General features: G+C 37.9%; 6 protein-coding genes and 1 non-coding gene across 15 annotated transcripts in view; 4 read left to right on the forward strand and 3 right to left on the reverse strand.

The window, feature by feature from the left end:
• The first annotated feature begins 677 nt into the window (after positions 1 to 677).
• On the forward strand, positions 678 to 2,377 carry zgc:194948 (uncharacterized protein LOC796981 homolog). The gene is made up of 5 exons (XM_057324554.1): positions 678 to 839; positions 982 to 1,131; positions 1,424 to 1,514; positions 1,602 to 1,660; positions 1,992 to 2,377. Exons 1-5 carry the CDS (start codon positions 788 to 790, stop codon positions 2,123 to 2,125), a joined length of 486 nt encoding a protein of 161 aa, XP_057180537.1. The 5' UTR covers positions 678 to 787; the 3' UTR covers positions 2,126 to 2,377.
• Positions 2,378 to 2,484: 107 nt separating this feature from the next.
• On the forward strand, positions 2,485 to 5,181 carry foxr1 (forkhead box R1). 2 transcript variants are annotated; one of them, XM_057324490.1, is made up of 6 exons: positions 2,485 to 2,938; positions 3,015 to 3,140; positions 3,617 to 3,849; positions 3,990 to 4,258; positions 4,739 to 4,971; positions 5,069 to 5,181. In XM_057324490.1, exons 1-6 carry the CDS (start codon positions 2,686 to 2,688, stop codon positions 5,095 to 5,097), a joined length of 1,143 nt encoding a protein of 380 aa, XP_057180473.1. In that variant the 5' UTR covers positions 2,485 to 2,685; the 3' UTR covers positions 5,098 to 5,181. The 2 variants fall into 2 exon arrangements, with proteins under 2 accessions (XP_057180473.1, XP_057180482.1); XM_057324499.1 differs by having other exon boundaries at positions 3,033 to 3,140.
• Positions 5,182 to 5,269: 88 nt separating this feature from the next.
• tmem107 (transmembrane protein 107) lies at positions 5,270 to 8,781 on the reverse strand. Of its 4 annotated transcripts, XM_057324594.1 has the most exons (7): positions 8,741 to 8,759; positions 8,555 to 8,643; positions 7,738 to 7,841; positions 7,191 to 7,258; positions 6,621 to 6,721; positions 6,266 to 6,362; positions 5,672 to 5,784 (listed from the first exon to the last, which is right to left on the reverse strand). In XM_057324594.1, exons 3-7 carry the CDS (start codon positions 7,822 to 7,824, stop codon positions 5,730 to 5,732), a joined length of 408 nt encoding a protein of 135 aa, XP_057180577.1. In that variant the 5' UTR covers positions 7,825 to 7,841; positions 8,555 to 8,643; positions 8,741 to 8,759; the 3' UTR covers positions 5,672 to 5,729. The 4 variants fall into 4 exon arrangements, with proteins under 4 accessions (XP_057180551.1, XP_057180577.1, XP_057180568.1 ...); XM_057324568.1 differs by lacking the exons at positions 8,555 to 8,643; positions 8,741 to 8,759 and adding an exon at positions 7,968 to 8,312 and having other exon boundaries at positions 5,270 to 5,784; XM_057324585.1 differs by having other exon boundaries at positions 8,555 to 8,781.
• Positions 8,782 to 8,892: 111 nt separating this feature from the next.
• trnai-aau (transfer RNA isoleucine (anticodon AAU)) lies at positions 8,893 to 8,966 on the forward strand. Its single transcript has one exon. It is a non-coding gene; the product is annotated as a tRNA-Ile (tRNA).
• Positions 8,967 to 11,428: 2,462 nt separating this feature from the next.
• On the reverse strand, positions 11,429 to 15,679 carry aurkb (aurora kinase B). Of its 2 annotated transcripts, none has more exons than XM_057324521.1 (9): positions 15,622 to 15,679; positions 15,414 to 15,452; positions 15,167 to 15,233; positions 14,445 to 14,478; positions 14,154 to 14,342; positions 13,929 to 14,067; positions 13,664 to 13,812; positions 13,409 to 13,583; positions 11,429 to 11,998 (listed from the first exon to the last, which is right to left on the reverse strand). In XM_057324521.1, the coding sequence occupies exons 1-9, from the start codon at positions 15,625 to 15,627 to the stop codon at positions 11,816 to 11,818; spliced, it is 981 nt and encodes a 326-aa protein (XP_057180504.1). In that variant the 5' UTR covers positions 15,628 to 15,679; the 3' UTR covers positions 11,429 to 11,815. The 2 variants fall into 2 exon arrangements, with proteins under 2 accessions (XP_057180504.1, XP_057180514.1); XM_057324531.1 differs by having other exon boundaries at positions 15,626 to 15,674.
• Positions 15,680 to 16,141: 462 nt separating this feature from the next.
• On the forward strand, positions 16,142 to 20,488 carry cenatac (centrosomal AT-AC splicing factor). The gene is made up of 11 exons (XM_057324510.1): positions 16,142 to 16,306; positions 17,052 to 17,215; positions 17,294 to 17,392; positions 17,788 to 17,854; positions 17,944 to 18,006; positions 18,240 to 18,301; positions 18,385 to 18,490; positions 18,576 to 18,606; positions 18,687 to 18,782; positions 19,025 to 19,157; positions 19,227 to 20,488. The coding sequence occupies exons 1-11, from the start codon at positions 16,190 to 16,192 to the stop codon at positions 19,327 to 19,329; spliced, it is 1,041 nt and encodes a 346-aa protein (XP_057180493.1). The 5' UTR covers positions 16,142 to 16,189; the 3' UTR covers positions 19,330 to 20,488.
• Positions 19,616 to 21,140, reverse strand: part of arhgef12b (Rho guanine nucleotide exchange factor (GEF) 12b) — a 63,906-nt gene continuing 62,381 nt past the window's right edge. For all 4 annotated transcript variants that reach the window (XM_057324440.1, XM_057324433.1, XM_057324450.1 and 1 more), the window contains one exon: positions 19,616 to 21,083. In XM_057324440.1, the coding sequence (XP_057180423.1) occupies positions 21,073 to 21,083 (11 nt within the window). In that variant the 3' untranslated portion in view covers positions 19,616 to 21,072. The remainder of the gene's footprint in view (positions 21,084 to 21,140) is intronic.

The raw sequence follows: 21,140 nt of genomic DNA on the forward strand, positions 1-21,140 counted from the left end.
AATTGTTTGTGTGTTTAGTCAGGTTGTGTTGGTCTATAATTGTGATTGTTATAAACAATTTAAACATTTGAGCTATCAAAGATGAAAACAGCTAATAATAGGTTCAAGAATCCCTTTGCTTTTTGAAGCAAGATAACAAAACGTGTCCAATGTTTAAACATTTTTGTGAATGACCGTCTAGCCAGATAACGTACATGTAAGTCTTTTCTTTCACACACAGTATCCACCTATACATATTTGTACTTTATTTTTCTTTTTAATTCAATTCTAGGTAGTTGTTTTTTCTATTGCTTGTGGTTACGTATATAGTGTCCGGTTAAGTACTCTGATCTCCTGACACCACAACAAATTCCTTATGTGTGCACTCATTTGGAAAGTAAAGCCCATTTTGATTACAGATGTTACAGATGAAGCAACCTTCAAATGTGTTTGTGTTGATAAAGTACAATTATCAACACAATTTTCACAATTTGCTTTCAACACCTGCAAAAGTCAAACGAATTAGTCATCGTCCTTCAGCTACGGGAATCTTAATGTACTGGAGGAAACAATTTGTTGTGTCAGTTAGATTTTGTATACCAGACACAGGACCACCCCATAGGTGTATTTTAGGGAAGGGCTGTTATTATTATGCAACCAGTCAAACCAGTTTGCTGGGCCCGCTGATAGGTTCAATCAAGTCATTCCAGGCTGCTCGTCTGGTTTCAGCCGGGGCAGTAATCTCCCATCCCGCAGTTTTATCCCGAGCATTCGCAGTCTTACATACGATTGGACACTCGCAGGCAGTATGCTAGCTGTGCTCTTCGTCGTGGGGACACTGTGTCCCTTAAACTTTGCAGGTAAGGGTGGGACTAGACAATAAGGGGGAGACTTTTGACATAAAACGTATGGCTTCATAGCACAACTGTTGTGTTGAATGTATTTTTTCAGTAAATTATACATCTGTGCTTGTAAGTCTTATTTTTTGTTTTTGCTTGTTAGCATTAGACATCAGCTTGCTGGATCCTCGGTCGGATGGGGTGCTGACTGCCATATTTTCAGATGCCTTTCTTCTACGTTTTCCTAACTGTACTACTTATGGGGATAAGAAGGCTGAAGTGCTGTACCAGATTTTGAAAACTGATCAAAACCGTGTGTATCAATTTTATTCTACCTAATAATCTTCTGCAGTGTTTCTCAACAAGAGTGCCAAGGCCCATTAGGGGGGCGACCAAACTTCAAATAATAAAATGAATGTCCCTAATGTTCATAATAATAAGCATTAAAAATGTTTAAATGATGATCATAATAAGCGTTAAAAAAGCTCAAATCAGTTAAATGTATGAATATTTCAATCAAACTTGAGAATATTTAATTGGGTAGAAATTAACATCTATGCAAGTAAAGTCATAAAGCATTTTGCTTCACACTTCTTGGCTTGCAGAAACGGCATCTTTTACGGTTCCAAACTGCAACGACAAACAGGCTTCGCGGGGTTACCTTCTAAATAAGCTCCAAAATGGAACAAGTTACAGGTGCGTGTCTGTGTTTGGAGGGGGGCAGCACTAAGTCATATGCCAGTGTATACTCTTAGCCTGAAATCAAATTGTTTTCTCTTTCAGCGTATGGTACAAGATAGGCGACGAAACAAGCTCGAACTTGACAAATTCAACTATACCTGGTAGAAGCCTTTAATATATTGAAGAATTATATTTTACCATTATGTTTTACTCTCTTGTAAAATTTTAAATGTCCACTGATTTATCATTTTAGTTTAGTCATGTGTCATTTTTGTCATCATGTGGTGGCATTTTAATGTATTTGATGATCAGGTTCAAAACAACTCTAGGGGGCAGTTTCCCAGACAGGGTTTAAGCCTAGTCTCAGACTAATTTAAATGTGAGAGATGCCTTGATCGAAAACAACTTGCACTGACATATCTTAAATATGTCTTGTTTATGGTGATATTATTTGGTAATCAGGCATGTCTCTCTGTTTTGTTTTTGTTCCAGTGACTAATTTCAGTCAAATTAATGACGGTCTGCCGGCCCGCAGCGGAGCCATGGTGGTCATCACTGTCATCCTGGCTGTGGCTATGGTGGTGCTCCTGGCTGGCCTTATATTTCTTATGTTTTTTTCTGGTTGATCTTGGCATAATGTACTTTAACTCTTTCTAATATGATTTATTTTAAAATACATTTCAGATATGTTGAGAAAACTGCAGAAGGGTCAATAATTTGCTTTTTAATGAAATTATAGCTACTGTAGATGTAATATAGCGTGCGATAAAGGAAATGTTACAAATATAGCCTTTATGTAAATGCTGACAAATAATTTCAAATCAAAATAGTGCATTTGTGATGTGATCTTTTAAATAAAAGTTGTACTTTAAACATCATGATATATCAGGTGTTTGTTTCTCAACTGGGGCAGTGAGGACTATTTGAAGGGCTGAATTTGATCAATAAGCAGGTAAAAATATGTAGCCTAGAAATTGACTTAAAATATCCTGAAAAAGTGTCAAGCTTTATAGATTTGGCCCAGTATGGTTGTTGTATGAATCCTACATTAATTTATACCTTATTATAAGCTACAATGCAAATATAGGAAGCAAATAATGTGTAGGCCTACTACAAAATAGCACGTACACGTTGACTGATCCACGAAAACTTTGTAAACCACTCTTAATAATGAAGCAGCCGTTTAATGATGTACACCTGTCACCTGCATATCCTAACGAATCAACTCTTTCTTGATATGAATGTCTTTGAATACAAAGGAAACGGGTCTAAAACCGTTCGTTTGCTACACTGTAGGCCTACTGGGTATTCGACGAAAATGTATCTACATCTTCAATCGCGAAGTAGATTTAACGACCTTCATTTAAGCACCGCTTTGCACGACTGGGATATGAACGAGGAAATACAATTAACGACGACAACCGATCAATATTATCAGGGTAAATTCACTAAATAACACAATTAGTGTTCTAGAATGTTTAAGTATGCAAACCAACCGGTTTTTCACATCTTCAGAATGTCGTGGTTTTGTAGATGATACGCGGAGTGATCAGTATTTGGCGCAGTGGCACTACGCGAGAATCTCGAGAAGATCATTACCATCAACAGAAGCGAGTCTTCATTTCCCACCCAACGCCAAAGGTGCGTGTCTCAAACACTGCTCATCTTGTAATCCAACGCGTTTCCACTGGACATTTCTGTCATCGTTTAAAACCAATCCTAAGGGTGACAAATGCTTTCTGATTTCTATCCTTCTAAAGATATAATATAGGCGATATCAACATAATTAAACAGACAAAGAATGTTTACAGGTCACCGAAGGGTTCTCTGTCGGACTGTATGGAACCTTGAAGTTTTGGGCATTGCTGTGAAGAACCATTTTAAGCAACTTTATTTTTGGCCTGTACAGACATTTCATTAGTAGTGCTACAATCTAAAAAAAATGCGTCTTATGAAAAATGTTATGACTATTAGAAACCCAAGAGCAGAGGCTATTCAAAATGACTCTATATATTCTCTAAGGATTAACATTTGATCCCTTTGGGATGCCGTATCTGTTCATTTCGTCAAAAAAGGTACTGTGCACCTAAAATACAGTATATCTTTTTCTTCTAAAGAGCCTGAAATACAGCCCAATCTCTGGTTGATGGTGAACCCCAGTTTAGCATGTCCTATAAAGTATCCCAACAATTACCCCAAAGCACCAACACCCCCAAAACTAACTCCGCTCACAACTATGCCAAGATCTACCACGCCTGTTCCAGAGCAAGGTTTGCACCCAGTGATACTGCCTGAGGACACCTGCCTGAATGAGTCAGTACACGACACCTCCCTCTCTAGCGAGTATCAGGTATGAGGAAAAAATTAAGAAAGTTTCTTGGCAGCGCATTATTTACAAAAATCCTTTTATGTATTTTGGAGAAGGGCCTTTAAGTTTTTCTATTTGACTGAATGTCAATTCGTAATGTAGTTGTCTACACCTTGTCCCAGCTGACAGATGAAGATGACGCTTCCTCTGTAGACGTCCCCGTTTGTCGTAAGGTGAAGGGTGCTCGGCGGGGCAGGGCACCCAAAGCGCCCACTCGCAAGCTTGGTCTTACGCAGAACAGAAGGCTTCAGAGAGCCCTGCAGGACAGTTTGAATCTGAAAAGCGGAGCGTGGCCGAGACCGCCGGTTAACTACTGCATCCTCATCGCCATGGCGCTCAGCAGCAGTCGCACTGGAAGTCTTAACGTACAGCAGATCTATAACTTCACAAGGTCCCAATGCGCATAATTGTTGGGGGGTTGCTAATGAAAGAATCACTATAACTGTTGCTCAAACTTTGTGTTTGGTTATTAGAACAAAATATCACAAGCCATATCTAGATTCCAGAATATCACTAGTGGTGGGAAATTTTTTTGTCAATTATTCACCCTTATTTTGATCAAAACCTGTGGTTCTTTTTTGAAACCCAAAAGAAGGTATTTTGAGAAATGTTGTAGTGGTTTTGTGTTTATACTTTACAATGGAAGTCAATGGGGGACAGTGTTGTTTGGTTGCCAACGGTCTTTAAAATATCATCATTTGTGTTCTGCATCATACAGGTTTGGAATGACATGAGGGTGAGTAAATGATTAAATAATTCTGATAATGGGATAGTTCACTCAAACATGTGATAACGTGACTGACCTTCGCCTTAATGTGTTATATATTTGTAATATTCTGGGTTTCTCAGATTTCCTTTTCTCTGTTTCTAGAGAGCACTTCCCATTTTTCCTCACTGCTCCAGACGGGTGGAAAAACACAATCCGCCATAATCTGTGTTTCAGCAACAGTTTCAAGAAGACCCCTCAACAGGTATCTGGGGATGGAAAGAGGAAGTCGTGTCTGTGGCATCTGACCCTTGATGGCCGACAGAGACTAAGGGATGAGATTCACACTCTTACAGGCGATTCTTTCAGAATGCTGAAGAGAAGCATGAACTACCCAGGTGAGGCATCGAATATGGAGTTAAACACTATTCTGTTCAATATACATGAATGTTAAATCTTGTGTTTTTATTTTCAATTATATGCCTTTTTTTACAGATATGATCAAAGCGTTGTTTGACCTGTGATCCAAAGTTTCACGTGACATTTCATTGTGCTGGAAAAAACCTGCCGTGAATGTAAATGCACTTTTTTCCTTTTTGTGATAATGTAATTTTCTTGTTATTGTGTGTATGTATGTTTTCTTTAATAAGAACTCTTTATTTAACATTTAAATAAAAGCATCTGCAAGTATTAATGTAGTTTTTACTTTTTATTCCAACCACTAGAGGTCAGTTAAGCATTTCATACTTGTGTTGTTGTGGTGTTGAAATGGCAAAGCATTAAAAAATAAACAAAGTATTTCAGAGCTTGGAATAACTAGAAAGGTATATTTGTTATAAAAATAACCATAAATTAAGAAATTGTTTTACCTTCAAATTATTCCAAGGCCCCTTAGCGGGTCTCAGTCCTCTGGTTGAGAAACGCTGTGTAAGTAGTCTTCTCAGAATACAGTAATATTCTCAGATTCATGGTCAGGTTTAAACAAGACAGACACAAACTCCATCAGATGTTGCTAGGGTTCATTACATTAGATTGACTGTAAAAGTTAAAATAACACCTATCCCTCTTCATCTGCTAATTTCTCTAATGTAAAAAATTGCCGTAATACAAAAACACACTTTTAATCAAAAGAAAGGGTTTCAGCAAGAAGAACATTTCACACAAACTTAAGTGAAATGAGCAGAATCAACTCCAAAACTGCTGGAACTACACTGTTAAACACAAAGACAATAATCAATATTGTTTAGCATTAATACTCATATTCCTTAACAACTTTCGAATATTTCATCTGCTGAACTGGCAGCTTTTAAAGTGATAGTTCACCGGAAATTATTATTCTGTCATCATTTTCGCCCTCTTGTCATTTCAAATCTGTATGACTTTTTTTCTTCAGCAGAACACAAAAGATATTTTAAAGGATGTTGTTAACCAGCACCCATTCACTTGCATTGGTTTTGTGTCCATGCAATAGAAGTGAATGGGTGCCAGCGCTGTCGGGTAGCCAACTTTCTTCAAAGTATCTTCTTTTGTGTTCTGGAGAAGAAAGTCAGTCATACAAGTTTGAAATGATAAGAGACTGAGTAAATGATGAAAGAATTTTCATTTTTGGGTGAACTATCCCAGTAACAACCAAAAGCATTAGGCTATACAAAGAAATAATGTTCATTCAAATACTAATGAACAAACACAAACCTGCAGAGGCTGAAAATGATCCAGTATGCCCAGCAGGGCCACTGCTGCAACACAAACAGAGACAAACTGACAGACGCACTGGAATGAGCGATCAGAGCTGATGAAATGTTCAGGGAAACATGTGAAACAGTCAGAAGATTCAGTGCGAAATCTGAACATCATTAAAGTAAAGTGTACTCTTTTGTCTCCAACCAATCAACTGCCAATAAATAAAAATCAAACACATTCTTCCTATTAAATCCTATTTTATGTTCTGCAAACATAAGACAGGATAGAAATTCTGTCTCATGTTGATTTGTTTTCATCTGCTACTCTTGATTCAGCGTGGATAGTGTTGTGGGAATTTGGAGGATACACAGAAGGCACTGATTCCTGTTGAACATTGAGACTCCAGAAAAGAATCCAGCCAATTCAACAGCAAACAAACCCAGAGTTACAGACAGAGCCACAACCAACCTGAAAGAGAGCCAGAAAAGCCATCATTAACACATTGACTACAATCAGTACTCAGGTTGCCCAGAAAGAGGCAAAAAATCATACTAGTCATATTTTGTTTGTTGGAAAAGCAGTCCTGTGAGGGTTTTAGGGGATAAAACTAACAGCTTTTACAATATAAACTCATTAGGTCTATTGAAAATCCCCATAAAACATAGAAACATGTGTTTGTGTGTGTACATATTGTAACCACAAGGGGAAAAAAAGTCCAATCCACCTATCTTGGGCCAGTGTTCCGCATGATCAAAATTCATTATTAAACATACTAAATGACGCTTATTTGAAAATAGATATGCAAAAAGGTCTCTGTGAGCTTTAGGTTTATTGTCAGGGTGGGTTAGGGGATAGAAAAAACAGTCTGTACAGTATGAAAATCATTGTGTCTGTGGAAAGGCCCACAATGTACAGAATCTTAATGCGTGTTTGTTACCGTGTATCTTCTGTCTTGAACTGTTCTTCAGTAAAATCCAGTGGTAGGCACGATTGTACATTATTCTCCTGTTATGTACAGTTAATCGTGAACAAACACACAGGTCATTATTCAAAAGAGTTCTCTCAAATGACCCTATTAATGTATCCTATGCCCGGTTGCATTAAAACCCGTAAGTTAAGAAAACCCTTAGATGAAGGGTTAAGGGAACCCTTAATGAGAAACGAGTTGCAAGAAAAAGAGTTCACTTTAAGAAACCTTAGGACTGTCAATAAGTATTTAACCTTAACTGCTAAAGTGTTCCCTTAAGTTCTGTTATGCGTTGCAACAAAGGTCTTGAGTTACTTTTCTATCTTAAAAAATTAAGGGACCAACACAGCTCCCTAAAACCCCCAAACGCGATATCATGTTTATTGAAGTGGAGAAAGTAATGACGCTCATTTTCAGAGATCAAATGAGACATTCTCCCCTCAGGAAAACCCTCACTTAAGGGCTTTCGTGCAACCGGGCACTGGTTGTTACATTAAATGTAGGTGTGACACCTCACCCGCGACCAGAATATAGTAATGATGATAACCAGGTGCGCGCTCAGCGTGAGAAACCGCGCGGGTACAAAACGCTTTAATGAAGACATCCCACCTTAACCAAGTCCTGCAAACAAACAGATGTAGCAGACTCAAAACCACGAACAGAGGAAAAACAACACGTCAACATAAAACGGATAACGTTAAACACACGACGCACATCATCATAACAGTAAACAGCTTTGAAACTTACAGCAAGACTTGAGCAACTTTGAACGTGACAGCACAGATTTTACGACACATTGGCGCTAACAGCCGAACACATCAAGAACGATAGTTATTATAATCCATACCAGCGGACGATAACATTATGCTAGCTCGCGCGCAGCAGTTTAACGTTTTAGAAGCGCAAGACCTTTGCCTCTTTCCTTTGCATTTTGTGGCGTGGACGCCTCGGTTTCTCTTAATTCAGATTGATTTTTAAATCGTTAATTTAACAATTTAGCAAGAAGGTGGTAAATACTATCGGTCGGTATCACATTTATTTACCCTCATGTGCTCTTAAGCAGACGCGCACATCTTCGTTACTACAGCAACAGCTTCCTCTCTGAAGTGCAGCACGAGTCGCGCACCGCTCATATCGCCCCCGCCGGTGTGGAGACACACAGCAACAGGCACTACAACTACCACTACACGATTTACAAAAGGTAAAACCATATGATAAATGATGCATCTACAAATTATACTCAGTTTGAGCTGGAGGATAAATCACATATCGATAAGTTAATTAATGCATGCAGGAATTACCTTACAAAATTACATTAAAATGTAGGTACTTACTTTTTCGACAAGGGACAATAAACAATAAACCCAAGGGAACGTGGAAAATACAGCAGAACAAATTGCTCATGTCTGAAATCTTAATGTGACTGAAAACAAACAAACCAGACAGAGATTTTCATTACCCGCCTAAGGGGTATTGACGCTTTATTAAGAATCGATCCCGCAGCAAACGCTCTAACGCACCATTTTTGAGATAATTCCCCAGCCGTCCCCAAAGTTGTGCCTGAGATGTGCTGTGCACTAGTTTGGCTTGGTTAAAACAGCAACTACATACATACGACACACAGAGGACTGGCTGTAGTATCGATCTAAGGCTGGCGCATTGTGCGCTTTACGGCCGGTTAGCTCAGTTGGTTAGAGCGTGGTGCTAATAACGCCAAGGTCGCGGGTTCGATTCCCGTACTGGCCAATGACTTTTCTAATCACGATAGCCCGAACGCAATAACGTAAAATATGTGCAGAACTAGGGCATGTATTGTAAATAAAATGCTATAATCTTTAATGCGTTTTACACACAACACCTGGGGGTTATTCGAGATAGCTAGTTATGTGACATACCCGGGTAAGTTTTAAGGGATAGCTGATAACCTCAACTTTTGGTTGCAAAAACGGAGATAACTTTCAGGGTATGTAAGTAACTATGGCAACTTATTCTCTGAAGATAACCTGCTCCAGAACAGGTTATGTTCCAGGGTTAGTTCATTTCAAGGAAAAATTAAAACATCTCCAAATATCACTGAATGTATATGCACACCTTACAATTTCCAACAGTTAAAGGGTGTTAATAGTGAAGTATTTTAACTGCAGAGCAATTGCATATCATTACTCTTGACCACTTATTAGTCAATATTTGATGCATTGGTTCAAGGATTTCAATTTATTAAGATGTAACTCATTCTCATTTTAAAGGGGGTCCTATTAACATAAAACAAAAGTTTGCAACATAGGCACAAAATACATACAAACATGTAAGACACAATATACAACACAAAAACACGCTCAACCACTCCCCCACTCCCACAGCATACTTAAAGAATCAATCAACAATACCATAAACAAAAACAAAAAAAAGAAGAATAAATAAATCAAAAACATATACAAGTTATTTAAGATAAGAAAATAAGGCTGAAACAATAAAGAGAAGATACTGATCTCAAATATTGATGAAGATTATTCCAATCATTGGGAGCTTTATGATGAAAGGACCTGCGCCCTGCTTCACTAGATATTCTAGGTACAAAAAAAAGGAAATTGCACGTCTAAGTGAGTAAGAAGATCGGTACGGGGTCAAGTAGTGTTTCAAATACCAAGGACATACATAATGAACACATTTAAAGATAAATAAAAACCAATTAAATTTTCTTCTAGATTTAAGATGTAACCAATTGAGCTTTTCATACATATGGCAATGATGAGTACAATATGGACATCTTAAAGCAAATATACATAAGGAGTTATAAACCACATTAAGAGGCTTCAGATAGGTGTCAGAGGTATTTTGATAGACAATATCAGCATAATCAATAAGAGGTAATTGTGAAACAATTCGTTTCCTAACTTGGTAAATAAGACAATTAATTGAACGATACAGCCAGCGCAAACAACAACATGTTCTATTTACAATAAATCAATGTGTGGCTTAAAAGTAAGATGAGTGTCAATCCAAAGACCAATATATTTAAAAGACTCAACAGACTCCAGAGGTGAGCCATCATCATAAGTAATATTCAAATCAAGAGGCAAATAATGACATTGTTGTGAACCAAACATCATACAGCAAGACTTCTTCTTATTCAATGTAAGCATATTGGTAAGAAACCATTCTTGTACCAAGTCAAAATCAGATTGTAAAGAACTCTGTATTTGCAATGGATCTGAATTAGTGGTTAAATGACAGTGTCATCAGCATAACGATGTATGGAACAATCTTGACAGATTTGACTTAAGTCGTTAATAAAGATAGAGAAAAGTAAAGGACCCAAAGTAGAGCCTTGATGCACACCTGATTCAACTATCAAGCACTCAGACTGAAAACCTTGGAAAACAACATATTGATGCCTGTTATGCAACTAAGCATTAAACCAAAGTGCATTTCTGGTCAAACCAGTAGATAACAATTTATCAAGAAGATAATGGTTGACCATATCAAAGCCTTTGAAAGATCAATGAAAATGGCACCAGTGGCTTGGCCTTTGTCAAATGATGAAAACACATCATTTGTAAATTTTAAAAGGGCAGTAGTAGTATAGTTAGGTCTAAAGCCAGACTGAAATGCTGATAAAATATTATACGAGCCAATATAAAGAGATAATCCATTAAAAATAAGTTTCTCAAAATGTTTTATAACTAAGCAAATAATAGAAATTGGGCCATAACTGTTCATATCAGATGAATCATCACTTTTGTACAAGGGAATAACTCTTGGACATTTCCATATAGAGGGAACAGAGCAGGTTGATAAAGACAAATTAAATAAATCCGCAAGAGGATACATTAAAACATGTTTGCCTTTCCCATCAGGAGATCATTACAGTGTGACTGACTGAAGAACAATGACATGAAAGACATATTTTTGTTTTTTATTTTTAACTTTTAAGGCTATGGTCTTAAACTTTTGATCAGCTGATGAACAGCCTGTTTGAGTTTAAATTAAGTTTTCAATAAATTGCCTACTGTTTTTTTGTCTCTTGCTCCAGCTTCTTGTTTTGGCATTTTGAAGCAGTACTTATAACCTGGTTACGATCCACCAGCGAGAAATGCAAATACTTGTAATATTTCCCCTGGTTTTAAGATTTTGTTCAGGAGTGTATCTAAACTCTCTATATTTAATAGCGTTTATAGTTTTAGAAATGTATAAATTCAGTTACACAATAATTATGTTTTTTATTTTAGCACTTTATACACTGATGGGGATTTAATTTTTTTTAACAAAACCCCCCGATTTATTACATTGTTTCAGTCAAAAACTTAAAGCTTCTTAAACGTTTCCATGGTGACTCGTGAAATCTGTGATGCACTGGCAATGTCTTCATGTTGTTATTAACGTCTAATCACGTAGTAGACATTTTTAACGGTTGTTTGAATCTGTATTTCAACACAGCAGTTTGTAAAAGTGCAGAACAAAGCCAAAGCATACAAAACCTTTTATTTCCATTTTAATGTGTCCAGCATAAAATACAATCAGAAGTGACCAAACGGAACAGGAGCCACAAACATCCACTATAATACATAAAAAGTTATTAAATTAACTCGAGTTTGTCAGTAGTGTGGAACAGCCTTTGGGTTACAGACAGGGGGCAGAACTCGGCGGGAGCTTGCCTTGACCCATGGATGCTCGATCACGCTCCTGAGTGGCAGACGCATGGAAGGACTGTGACGGAGCAGCTTGGAGATCAGATCTCGAGCCCCATCAGACACCACTTTAGGAAACTTAAGATCCACCTGTTAAAAACATTGACAAAAAAGTTTTTTTAGGGGGGAAATCCACAATTCTTAAAACAAATTATAATATTAGAAGGATACAGTGTTCGGATTGTGTCAAGACTCTCTTGAGGGTCCCCTAACCAGTCTTCAAAAAAACCAGATGGAGCTGCCAGTACAAGCATCAATCATAGTTTGGATCATTGTAGTAATTTGACCACATTACATGCATAAATGTCTTTAACATGTTGATAATCCATTAAAAGAGATCCACATGAGGTAGAGATTAAAAGACATATTTCTTTGTTTTTTGCAGTTACCATGCTATCGATCTTGCTGTTAATTTTTTTTATTTTGCGTTGTAGCCTAGATTTTGTAATAAGATTTTGCCTAGGTTTGATGTCTTTCTTGCTGAGATTTCACTCATTGTAAAATCTCTTAAACTTATTTATAGCAATAAGAATAACAAGTTTTTCAAAATGTATGATAACATTTTCTTACTAATTGAGATTTTCCTGTCCTCTTATTTTCCTTATTTTTTTCTTGTCCTTTCATACTTGTTCGTTATATTATTGTAATGCGGTCCTGTTCCTTTTTCTTGGAATATTAAAAAAACCATTGGAGCCACTGAGGGAGAGGAACTCCTGCAGAAGCGTATGAGCGTTTTAAACGTGATTCAACTCCTGATAATGTAGATCAAGTATAGGAAAATAATCCATATGAACCAATGCAGAATAAGAAAAACGAATGTCATTCCTTTCAAGAACAAAAGCAGAAGCCTTCTGGTCAAAGTCGGAGCTCATGTTTGCAGAAGGGAGCGCAAAATAATCTCTGGGGAATGCGAAAGTTTTCTGAGGCAAAGAAAAATATTCTTGGGGAAACGCAAAAGTTTTGCAAAGGAACGCACTGTTTGGGAGAGCAAAATATTTTAAATATTTTCACTCCCTTTCCTATTTTTCCACCACCTGTATGTCCCTTTAGTGGCTCAGTACCGCGTCGCATCTGTTTTCACAATGTGAGATAACATCGGACATAAAGAAAGACTTGCACATCAAAATGATACTAGGCTAACTGTAAAGTTTTAAGATGAACGCTTTCAAAATGAGAGGATCCGCACGCAGCCAGATGTCTGCAACATCTCTGTACATGTCTTCATTGAACACTATGTGGCGCGCTTGAGCATGCATGGATTTTTCAGATAAAAATTACATTTTAGTTTTATGAAATTAGTACAAATAATGGACGAAAGTGTTTTTTTATCTGAAAAATCCAAAAAATTGTGTTTTTAGTTGTCTAGTTTTAATGAAAAACCAGGGGACCCCCCAAGTTCACTATTTTAGACCTTATGAGAGGTCCCTTAAGGCTTATGAGGGGTCTGGGACCACCCCAGCCCCCCTCAATTCGAACCCTGGAAGGATATACAACACAGACCTTCGTAATTCGCTTGTATGTTTCAGTGTGGCTGGCGGTCTCAAATGGAGGGTTTCCCACCAAACACTCGTAACACAGCACACCGATGCACCACAGGTCCACCTTCTCATTGTGACTGTGCCCTTCGATCATCTCGGGTGGCAGATAATCCAGCGTGCCACACATGGTGCGGCGTCTAAAGCAATACACAAATTTATAGTGAGCATTTCACTGGAGTCAGCAAAACATTTGACAGATTTACATGGTGTTTGTTACCTCAGAGAGGGAGCATGGACAGACCAACCGAAGTCTGCGATCTTGAGTTCTCCCCTAAAGCCCAGCAGAAGGTTCTCAGGTTTAATATCTCTGTGAATCACCTTCTTTTCATGACAGTACTGAAGAGCATCTGCCAGTTCCTCCATGTACTGCAGATAACAAATGACAATAACAATTTTACTATCCCAACACTTTTGCTGTGGTTTAGATCTGTACACAGAAAGAAAACAACAGATGTGACATCATCGATGTTAAGATCACTCACAGTGGCTGTGCGTTGGTCATCGAACCGCCCACAGCGCTGAAGCTCCTTATACATCTCTCCACGCGGCGCATACTCCAAAATCAAAAACACCCGAGAGGCATCTTGGAAATAGTTATAGAAGCTCAGAATATTCGGATGCCTGTTTAAACACACAGAGATTCACACAAATCAGTTTCAGTTGCTTGAGAACAGGATTATAAACCTGTTCTGAATTTTTTTACATACTTTAGGTGAGACTGGATCTCAATTTCTCTCCTCAGCTGATGTTCTACACCTTCCTTCTCCATCTGAGATTTGAAAAGAACCTTCAGAGCCACGATCACATTCAATTTCCGCTCTCGTGCCAAGTAAACGTTCCCAAACTTTCCCTTTCCCAGCGGACGGCCGATGTCAAAGTTTTTAATGGTCAATTTTCTGTGTAGAAGAGAACGGCAACTGTTAAAAACATTGGAAGAAAAATAGGGCTCCATTTTAGAATTGCAATGCATTCACATAGGACATTTAAAACAAACTCACTTTGAGCTGGGCTTGACTGGAACTCTCCCAGGACCTACAAGACCAAATCATTTAAAATCAGCTTGTGTCCAAACTTCAACATCAACTCACAAATTCAAGCATCACTGTTACTATGTAGTGCCTCAGAAATGACATATTTTTGTAGGCGAACCCCGAAGTTAGCGAAAGCTAACAAAAGACTATTAAGAGACACTAAGGTCGCTCGATATCAACGTCACCATAGATATACAAACAAGATGCCGCATTAGCATCTGTTTCTATAGGTCGCTATACGTAGGTTGTCCGCCATATTGAAACGGTGCGAGCCGGTCTGTGTTGCCAAGTCTGTTGCTTCCCAGTGGAATCGGATTTCTTTGTAACTGTGGCCCTGGTTCGTTTTATCCACAGGTTAGGAGTGGAAGGATTTTGTTATATAGCTGTCAATCTTGAGATGATTTGATTTATGAATGTTAAGTTCTGTTATCTGGACTAGGGACGTTAGGCTCGTGATGAAGGATATCTGACTTGTGAATTATTTTGGAGGCAAAAATCGCAGGTAGAATTCACAGACTACAACCAGAATATGAGACTTGGGCCAGTAAGCAGTAACGATGTAGGAAAACTCCGATGTTGTGGTGTTGGGTTTGCATTGGCAAACAAAACTCACATTTTAAAAGCAACTAACGAAATCTAATGTTTCATTGCCTGCTCCTGATGTGTTTGTACGTGGGGATGTGTTTTACCTGTATGGATGTGCATGTCTGCAGATGAACTAATGCCAACTCTGAGCGGTCCGACGACGCTTGGTGACTGAACAACAACACAACATATCACAATCACAACATAAGCTTCTTCGCCTCACACAAATCAGCAGTCTGACTAGGACCATGAACTAGTAACAGTATCTTTTTAAACTGAATTAGCTGAATTTAAATTGCTTATAAAAATGAAAAGGTTTGAAACGACAGTCAAACGTTAATGTTAAATTACCTGTGTGTGAACAGCTCGTGGCTCCCTGTTCTCTTTATTCTGTGGAAACAGAACTTAAGTTTAAAACTTAAACACAGCTTTATAAAAACAGTACAGTCGTAGTATGGATGAAAACCCGAACACCGACTCGATTCGGTCTGCGTTGTTTAAACCGATGTAATATGGATACACATAGCAAAATCATGTGTTAAATATTGGATTATTTAACCTGCATTGTGATCACCGTTGTATCTCCGACTCTAGTTTGCGCTTCCGTTTCGTTCGCAACCGCCTGGATTTAAAACGAAAACAGACGCTAGTTTATTGGTTCAACCAGATGTAACTGCTCACTGATTGGCCCAGTAAAACGAAGACTGACTGGCTTAGCCCCTGTCAATCACTGCGACCTCGCCTACTTACATTTGCGCATGGGGGAGGTTTAAAGGGATAGCTCACACAAAACGAAAATTTTGTCATCATTTACTCACCCTCCCCTGCTGTGTAATTTCATACCTGTATAAATTACGTTGTTCTGATGAACACTGAGAAATATTGATACTGAGGAAAAAATACAAACATGTACATACATGTTGCTCACATGGTTTGTGGTGAAAACAGTGTTATGGAGAATTAAAGTGTGTTCATTTTATGAAATCGTTATATTTATAGAATTAATGTGCCATCCAGTCCAGTTGATGGCGATGGAGCGCCATAATCCGACTGGTCAGTCGCCATTAAAAACTGTAAAAGAAGACGCTTTTGCTGTCGCACTCGCAAAAAGTTAAAACGACAGGCAAATGGGTGCCTTCTACTGTTCGATCTGCATGAAAACTGATTTTACAGGAAAAGGACACATCTATGGGAAAAGCCACCAGAGTAAACTGAAAGTCGTTCTTGTCAAATTCCTGGAGAAGGTAAGCACGCGCTACATAGATAGCAGTGGCTTCGGAACGTGCGTGTATTTTTTGCCAAATACAAGCGTACAAATGTGTTACAAAATAAAATGGCAAATGTCTCTAGACCTCTGTTTTAGTACATTGTACGGTGCTGTCATAATATCTTCCTGGATTATCGTACCTTAGTGAATTCCATGGTGCTTTCTGTATGGGTGTATATGATGCCTACATTCTGGACAGAGTAGAGTTCTTATCATCATAATCATTTCTCATTAGGGATGTAACGATTCACTCAGCTCACGATGCGATTCACGATTCTGATCTCACGATGCGATTTATTCACGATTTATTTGTACAAAATGAGTTGAAACAAATTAGAAATTAACAACTTCCCTTCCATTATTTCTTAAATGCTTCACGTTTCTTTGTATAATAAAATTGTTTTATTTCAAATAACAAAACTAAACTGCAATTTTATAACAAATTAATAATAGAAAAAGGCTCTTTAATATAAACAAACGAATACTGTCTGTGCTTTTCTTGGATTTTTTTGCATTAAAGAAATATCAGCATCTCCACGTTTAGGTTTGCAGTGAACATGGCGGCCCCTGCTGTTCAAAAAATGTATTGCGATTCAGTTCACACCTCAACCGATTTGAATCGTCACACATTATAATCGATTTTCAACCGGCTCACGGTGAATCGTTACATCCCTATTTCTCATTTTCTGCCATTATGATAATGTGACCTCACTCCCCCATAGGTTAAAGAAGCACGGCGTAACATCAAATCTCCTCAAGTGGAGAAATACAGCCCCGATCATGATGTTAAATTCTGGTGTTACTGTTGTGGGCTGGAGGTGCAGAGACATGTGACGGACGGTAACATCGCTGTTCTACACGGTGGACTGCTGGAGCACATGAGCACGTAAGATCACACGGAAAAGCCTCTGAGAAACACATGAACAATTCAGTGAATTTATTGAGTGTGCTTATCTCTTTTCAGCCCAGAGCACCGGACAAACACACACAAGTTCTGGTGGGAGAATAAAGCAGACCCCAAACTCAGAGACAAGTTTATTATAGCAGAAGATCAAACAGAGAGGTAGTGTGCTTCTTATTTGTGTAAAATGCTGCTTACTGAAAAGAAACATGTTAGTAGTATTGGATTTTTTTCTAAATAAAATGTATTCTGTGTATACAATGTACATTATTGTGTCAAATGTTAAGCCCTTTAGTCTCTAATGAAATAAATCTAATAAAAGACATTACAGACCTGATTTTAACAAAGAGGCTGTGTTTGGCCAAAATGTGAAAAATCCAGATATGTTTATATATTTTTACTGTACTATGACATCCTTATATAATTATGCCTTAATGGTAATACTTAATTGATATATAAACAACATACCACAGAATGTAGAAATTTGTATTTTTTATAATTGTAACATATTAGCATCTGTCCTATAGAAACAATTAAAGACTGCACTTTATTTGTAGATTTAAGTCAGAGGTTGCCAAGTCTCTTCAACAGTTTGAGGAAAAAAAGGATGAGTTGATTCAAGAGGTAAATATGTTTCTACATATTTTATACCATTTTCCTGTCCGAGAATATTTAACCACACGTGAACATTTTTTCTGTTCTGTCATCTCCAGCAAGCTGCCGTGATTCGAGCTCAGGAACATCACAGACTGGAAGTCCTTCAGTCATTAACAGAGGTTTGTTTTCCTGGGATGGTCCATGTGTATCCATATCTCGGAACTCATCCGTTCTCTTTTTGCTTCAATAAATGAAGTGTGTAAAACGCTTATTTTGGGATATTTAAAAGCTAAAGGTTGTGACTTGCCGTCTCTCTGGTCTTTTTTGAAAACACCCTGTATAAACTAATTCTGTGGGTAAAATGATGCTATGCATGGGCTATTACTGTTGACTTTTCCTGAATCAAACTTAGCCTGATCCAGCACTGGTACAGCATGTTGAACCGGGCCGAGACAACAGTGAACACACTGCCAGGTAAAATAAAACTATAAGTAAAGCATTTTTTTTGCTATTTTTGGAAGTTTGAGTTATCAAAGCATGAGTTTATGTTCTCACAGTTGTTCTTATGAAATGGAACCACAGCCAGGGCCGAGCCATGAAGATCTCGCATCACACAGTAAATGGGGTGAAGCAGGACTTGGTTTAACCTTCATTGGTTACCAGGTAACCTCAGCCGCTATACATGAAATTACTGGATTAATAATCACATGCACACATTTGATTTGCCATTTGCTTTTCTCATTTACAGGATTCTTCCAGCAGTGGAAATATTCACACAGGTGAGAAAAACTGAACTTGTTGGGTTTCATTTCATTCTTTGGGAAAATTCTAAGCAGGTTTGGCTTGTGTTGAATTGTAGGAGGTTTACCGCCATGGTTGCTGGAGGAGTCGGATGAGGCATCTGGCAGCGGCCAGCAGGAAATAGGCCCTTCACTTCAAGAGTTTCTTAAACGCAGTATGTACTTCATTTTCATTGCATAACACCAGTATTATGAAGTAGGGGTGTGATGTATTGTTATAGGTTTAGAAAGAAATAACAGGATACTGCTTAGTGTATACTGTACTAGTACTTAAAAAAAAAGGAAACCGTGGATGTTATACAAGAATAATAAACAGTTTTTCCCCCTAATAAATTGAAACTCTATGCAGTCGTTGTGTTTCAGCTACAGTAAATATAACGTCTCTGAATTTCCACAGAGGAACAAGAGAAGCTCAAAAAACTTCCGCCTAACCGTGTCGGGGCAAACTTCGACCACAGCTCGCATACAGACGCCAACTGGCTGCCATCTTTTGGACGCGTGTGGAATAGCGGCAGGCGTTGGCAGTCTAGGTGAGCTTTTCTTTCCAAGAATTTTTGTTTTGAATTTGATTCAATGTGATTGACCATTTTATTCCTCAGGCATCAGTTCAGAGAAGAGGAGGCAAACGCCAAGAGAAAGAGAAAGTGGAAAAATGATGCAAAAGCAAAGAAACCGAAAGACCTTACCAATGGAGATGTATGAAACATGTTTCATGTATGTACTGGCTGGCGATTCAATGGAACAGTATAGTCCCACATATGTTACTAGATCCATGTGCTCTCTTTGTAGATTGCATTTAAAATGTCTCCTTAAACAAGCTCGCCCACCCTCCAAGAAGGTGAGACTTTCTGATTGTGTATTTTCTCATATTGAGAATAGCTTGAAAGCAGAAAATTACTATGTAAAAACAGGTACTTTGGCATTTTCTGTCATTATATGTTAGTTGTAGCATTTTTTTGTTGTTAATTTCGGACAAGAAATGCACTACTTGTGTTTCCAGTTTATTGAATAAATTTGCTACAGATGAACTTGTGTATTTAACTTTTTGGTCATATTCCGAAACAAATCCTCTTCACAATCCTCAAAAAGTAAATGTGATAAAATTGAAGACACAATGTGCAATATCATCTTTCCATTTTTAACAATACATCATTTCAGTAAAATGTAATATAATCTTGTCTATCAGAGCTATTCATGTTCTCAACGGAAAGCCAAGACCATATTAATAATGCTCAATAATATAATAAAATACCTCAGACGTCTAGACAGAATAATAAAAATACAGATTACATTAATATTAAAGAATACCTTGCAGTCTTTTTTCTTTTTTTAGTAGTTTCTGTTAAAATAATAGTACATGAACGCCTTAAAAAGCAAAGATGAAAAAACGGGTCTCTGTAAAGAGATGCAGTGTTGGTCATAATACAATACATTACATTTAAAATAGACCGTTGAGGGTCTTGATCAAGTTTCTGCGATGAAGCGTCTTCTACTCAACTTCATTCTCAAAACCAAGAAAATCCGATAGACGGGTTGGCGCGAGCCACCAAACAGGGATGGCGTGAGCCCAACCCAACGACATTACAACAGGTCTGGTTTTCAGGCCAAAGCCAGAGAAAACATTTTCAGTAGCTTCATTAAATAGAGATAAGCGAAAAAGAAGGAGGAGAGAGACGATGATCATCAGCCCATCCTCATCCATTATGATGATGATGATGTCACAATACTAAATACTAGCATTACGCCCATTTCAAATGTCATGTGCCTTCTTCAAAAAGCATTTAACTTACTGTCATATTTAATAGTAAAATGACACGTTTCAGCCAAGCCTTTCGGTGCTTCCCTAAGAAACATCTGATTTTAAGAAAGCTCATGATTATGTTAGCATTCTCAGCATGTCGTGGAATTTATTCGGAAAGTTTCAACGCCACTCACTGTTGATGTCTATAGTTTTAACACCGCATACCCTTTTGAAACATTCAGTATATGTAAAAGTCTGTCACTGAGCTTATAGATAATACATTGATTAAACGACTTTAATGTCGATTTTCCATTTGCAAATATTTACTCTGAATCCATGGTTTAGTTTCCCTTTCCATACAATCTTCCATTCTACTTGTATTTTAGAACAGCATTGTGTAGAGAATCAAGGCTCTCTGAATGAATCTTCAAAAATTCTACCGCTGGTTAACAGGGTTGAGTGAGAGGCGATGAAACTTGTCTACATGGCAATCTTTCAAGTACCATGAAAACGTCTCGCATGCAGATGGACAGATAGTTGGAGAGTGATTTGAGCCGTCCTGTGTTGTGTGTGAATGGATACTCCAGACCCTTTGTCCATTCTGTCCGTCTCTGCAGCATTAGAGCATGAGGACTACGGTACAGCCCAACCAGTGTCTCTGTATCTCCTTACAGTCTCGATAAACAGAAGAAAGCTCCAATTCACTAACTTTTATCTGAAAGGGAAAGAGAAAAACAATGTTAAAAGAGAAAAAAACATGCACACAAGAAAC

Source organism: Triplophysa rosa, linkage group LG2 (genome assembly GCF_024868665.1).
Source record: "Triplophysa rosa linkage group LG2, Trosa_1v2, whole genome shotgun sequence".
NCBI classification, from domain to species: Eukaryota; Metazoa; Chordata; class Actinopteri; order Cypriniformes; family Nemacheilidae; genus Triplophysa; species Triplophysa rosa.

Excerpts from the sequence above, each read along its gene's own strand:
- zgc:194948 (XM_057324554.1), top strand. The coding sequence starts at position 788 with ATGCTAGCTGTGCTCTTCGTCGTGGGGACACTGTGTCCCTTAAACTTT. Across the intron at positions 1,132-1,423 it reads TTTGAAAACTGATCAAAACC|AAACGGCATCTTTTACGGTT; the intron begins GTGTGTATCAAT and ends CTTGGCTTGCAG. Across the intron at positions 1,661-1,991 it reads GACAAATTCAACTATACCTG|TGACTAATTTCAGTCAAATT; the intron begins GTAGAAGCCTTT and ends TTTTTGTTCCAG.
- cenatac (XM_057324510.1), top strand. The coding sequence starts at position 16,190 with ATGGGTGCCTTCTACTGTTCGATCTGCATGAAAACTGATTTTACAGGA. Across the intron at positions 17,855-17,943 it reads AGGATGAGTTGATTCAAGAG|CAAGCTGCCGTGATTCGAGC; the intron begins GTAAATATGTTT and ends TGTCATCTCCAG. Across the intron at positions 18,007-18,239 it reads TCCTTCAGTCATTAACAGAG|CCTGATCCAGCACTGGTACA; the intron begins GTTTGTTTTCCT and ends AATCAAACTTAG.
- aurkb (XM_057324521.1), bottom strand. Across the intron at positions 14,343-14,444 it reads CCAGTCAAGCCCAGCTCAAA|AAAATTGACCATTAAAAACT; the intron begins GTGAGTTTGTTT and ends TCTTCTACACAG. Across the intron at positions 13,584-13,663 it reads GTCCATGCTCCCTCTCTGAG|ACGCCGCACCATGTGTGGCA; the intron begins GTAACAAACACC and ends GTATTGCTTTAG.
- tmem107 (XM_057324568.1), bottom strand. The coding sequence starts at position 7,824 with ATGTCTTCATTAAAGCGTTTTGTACCCGCGCGGTTTCTCACGCTGAGC. Across the intron at positions 7,259-7,737 it reads TTACTATATTCTGGTCGCGG|GAGAATAATGTACAATCGTG; the intron begins GTGAGGTGTCAC and ends TGTACATAACAG. Across the intron at positions 6,363-6,620 it reads CAGGAATCAGTGCCTTCTGT|CTCTGATCGCTCATTCCAGT; the intron begins GTATCCTCCAAA and ends ACATTTCATCAG.
- foxr1 (XM_057324490.1), top strand. The coding sequence starts at position 2,686 with ATGATGTACACCTGTCACCTGCATATCCTAACGAATCAACTCTTTCTT. Across the intron at positions 3,850-3,989 it reads CCCTCTCTAGCGAGTATCAG|CTGACAGATGAAGATGACGC; the intron begins GTATGAGGAAAA and ends ACCTTGTCCCAG. Across the intron at positions 4,972-5,068 it reads GAGAAGCATGAACTACCCAG|ATATGATCAAAGCGTTGTTT; the intron begins GTGAGGCATCGA and ends CTTTTTTTACAG.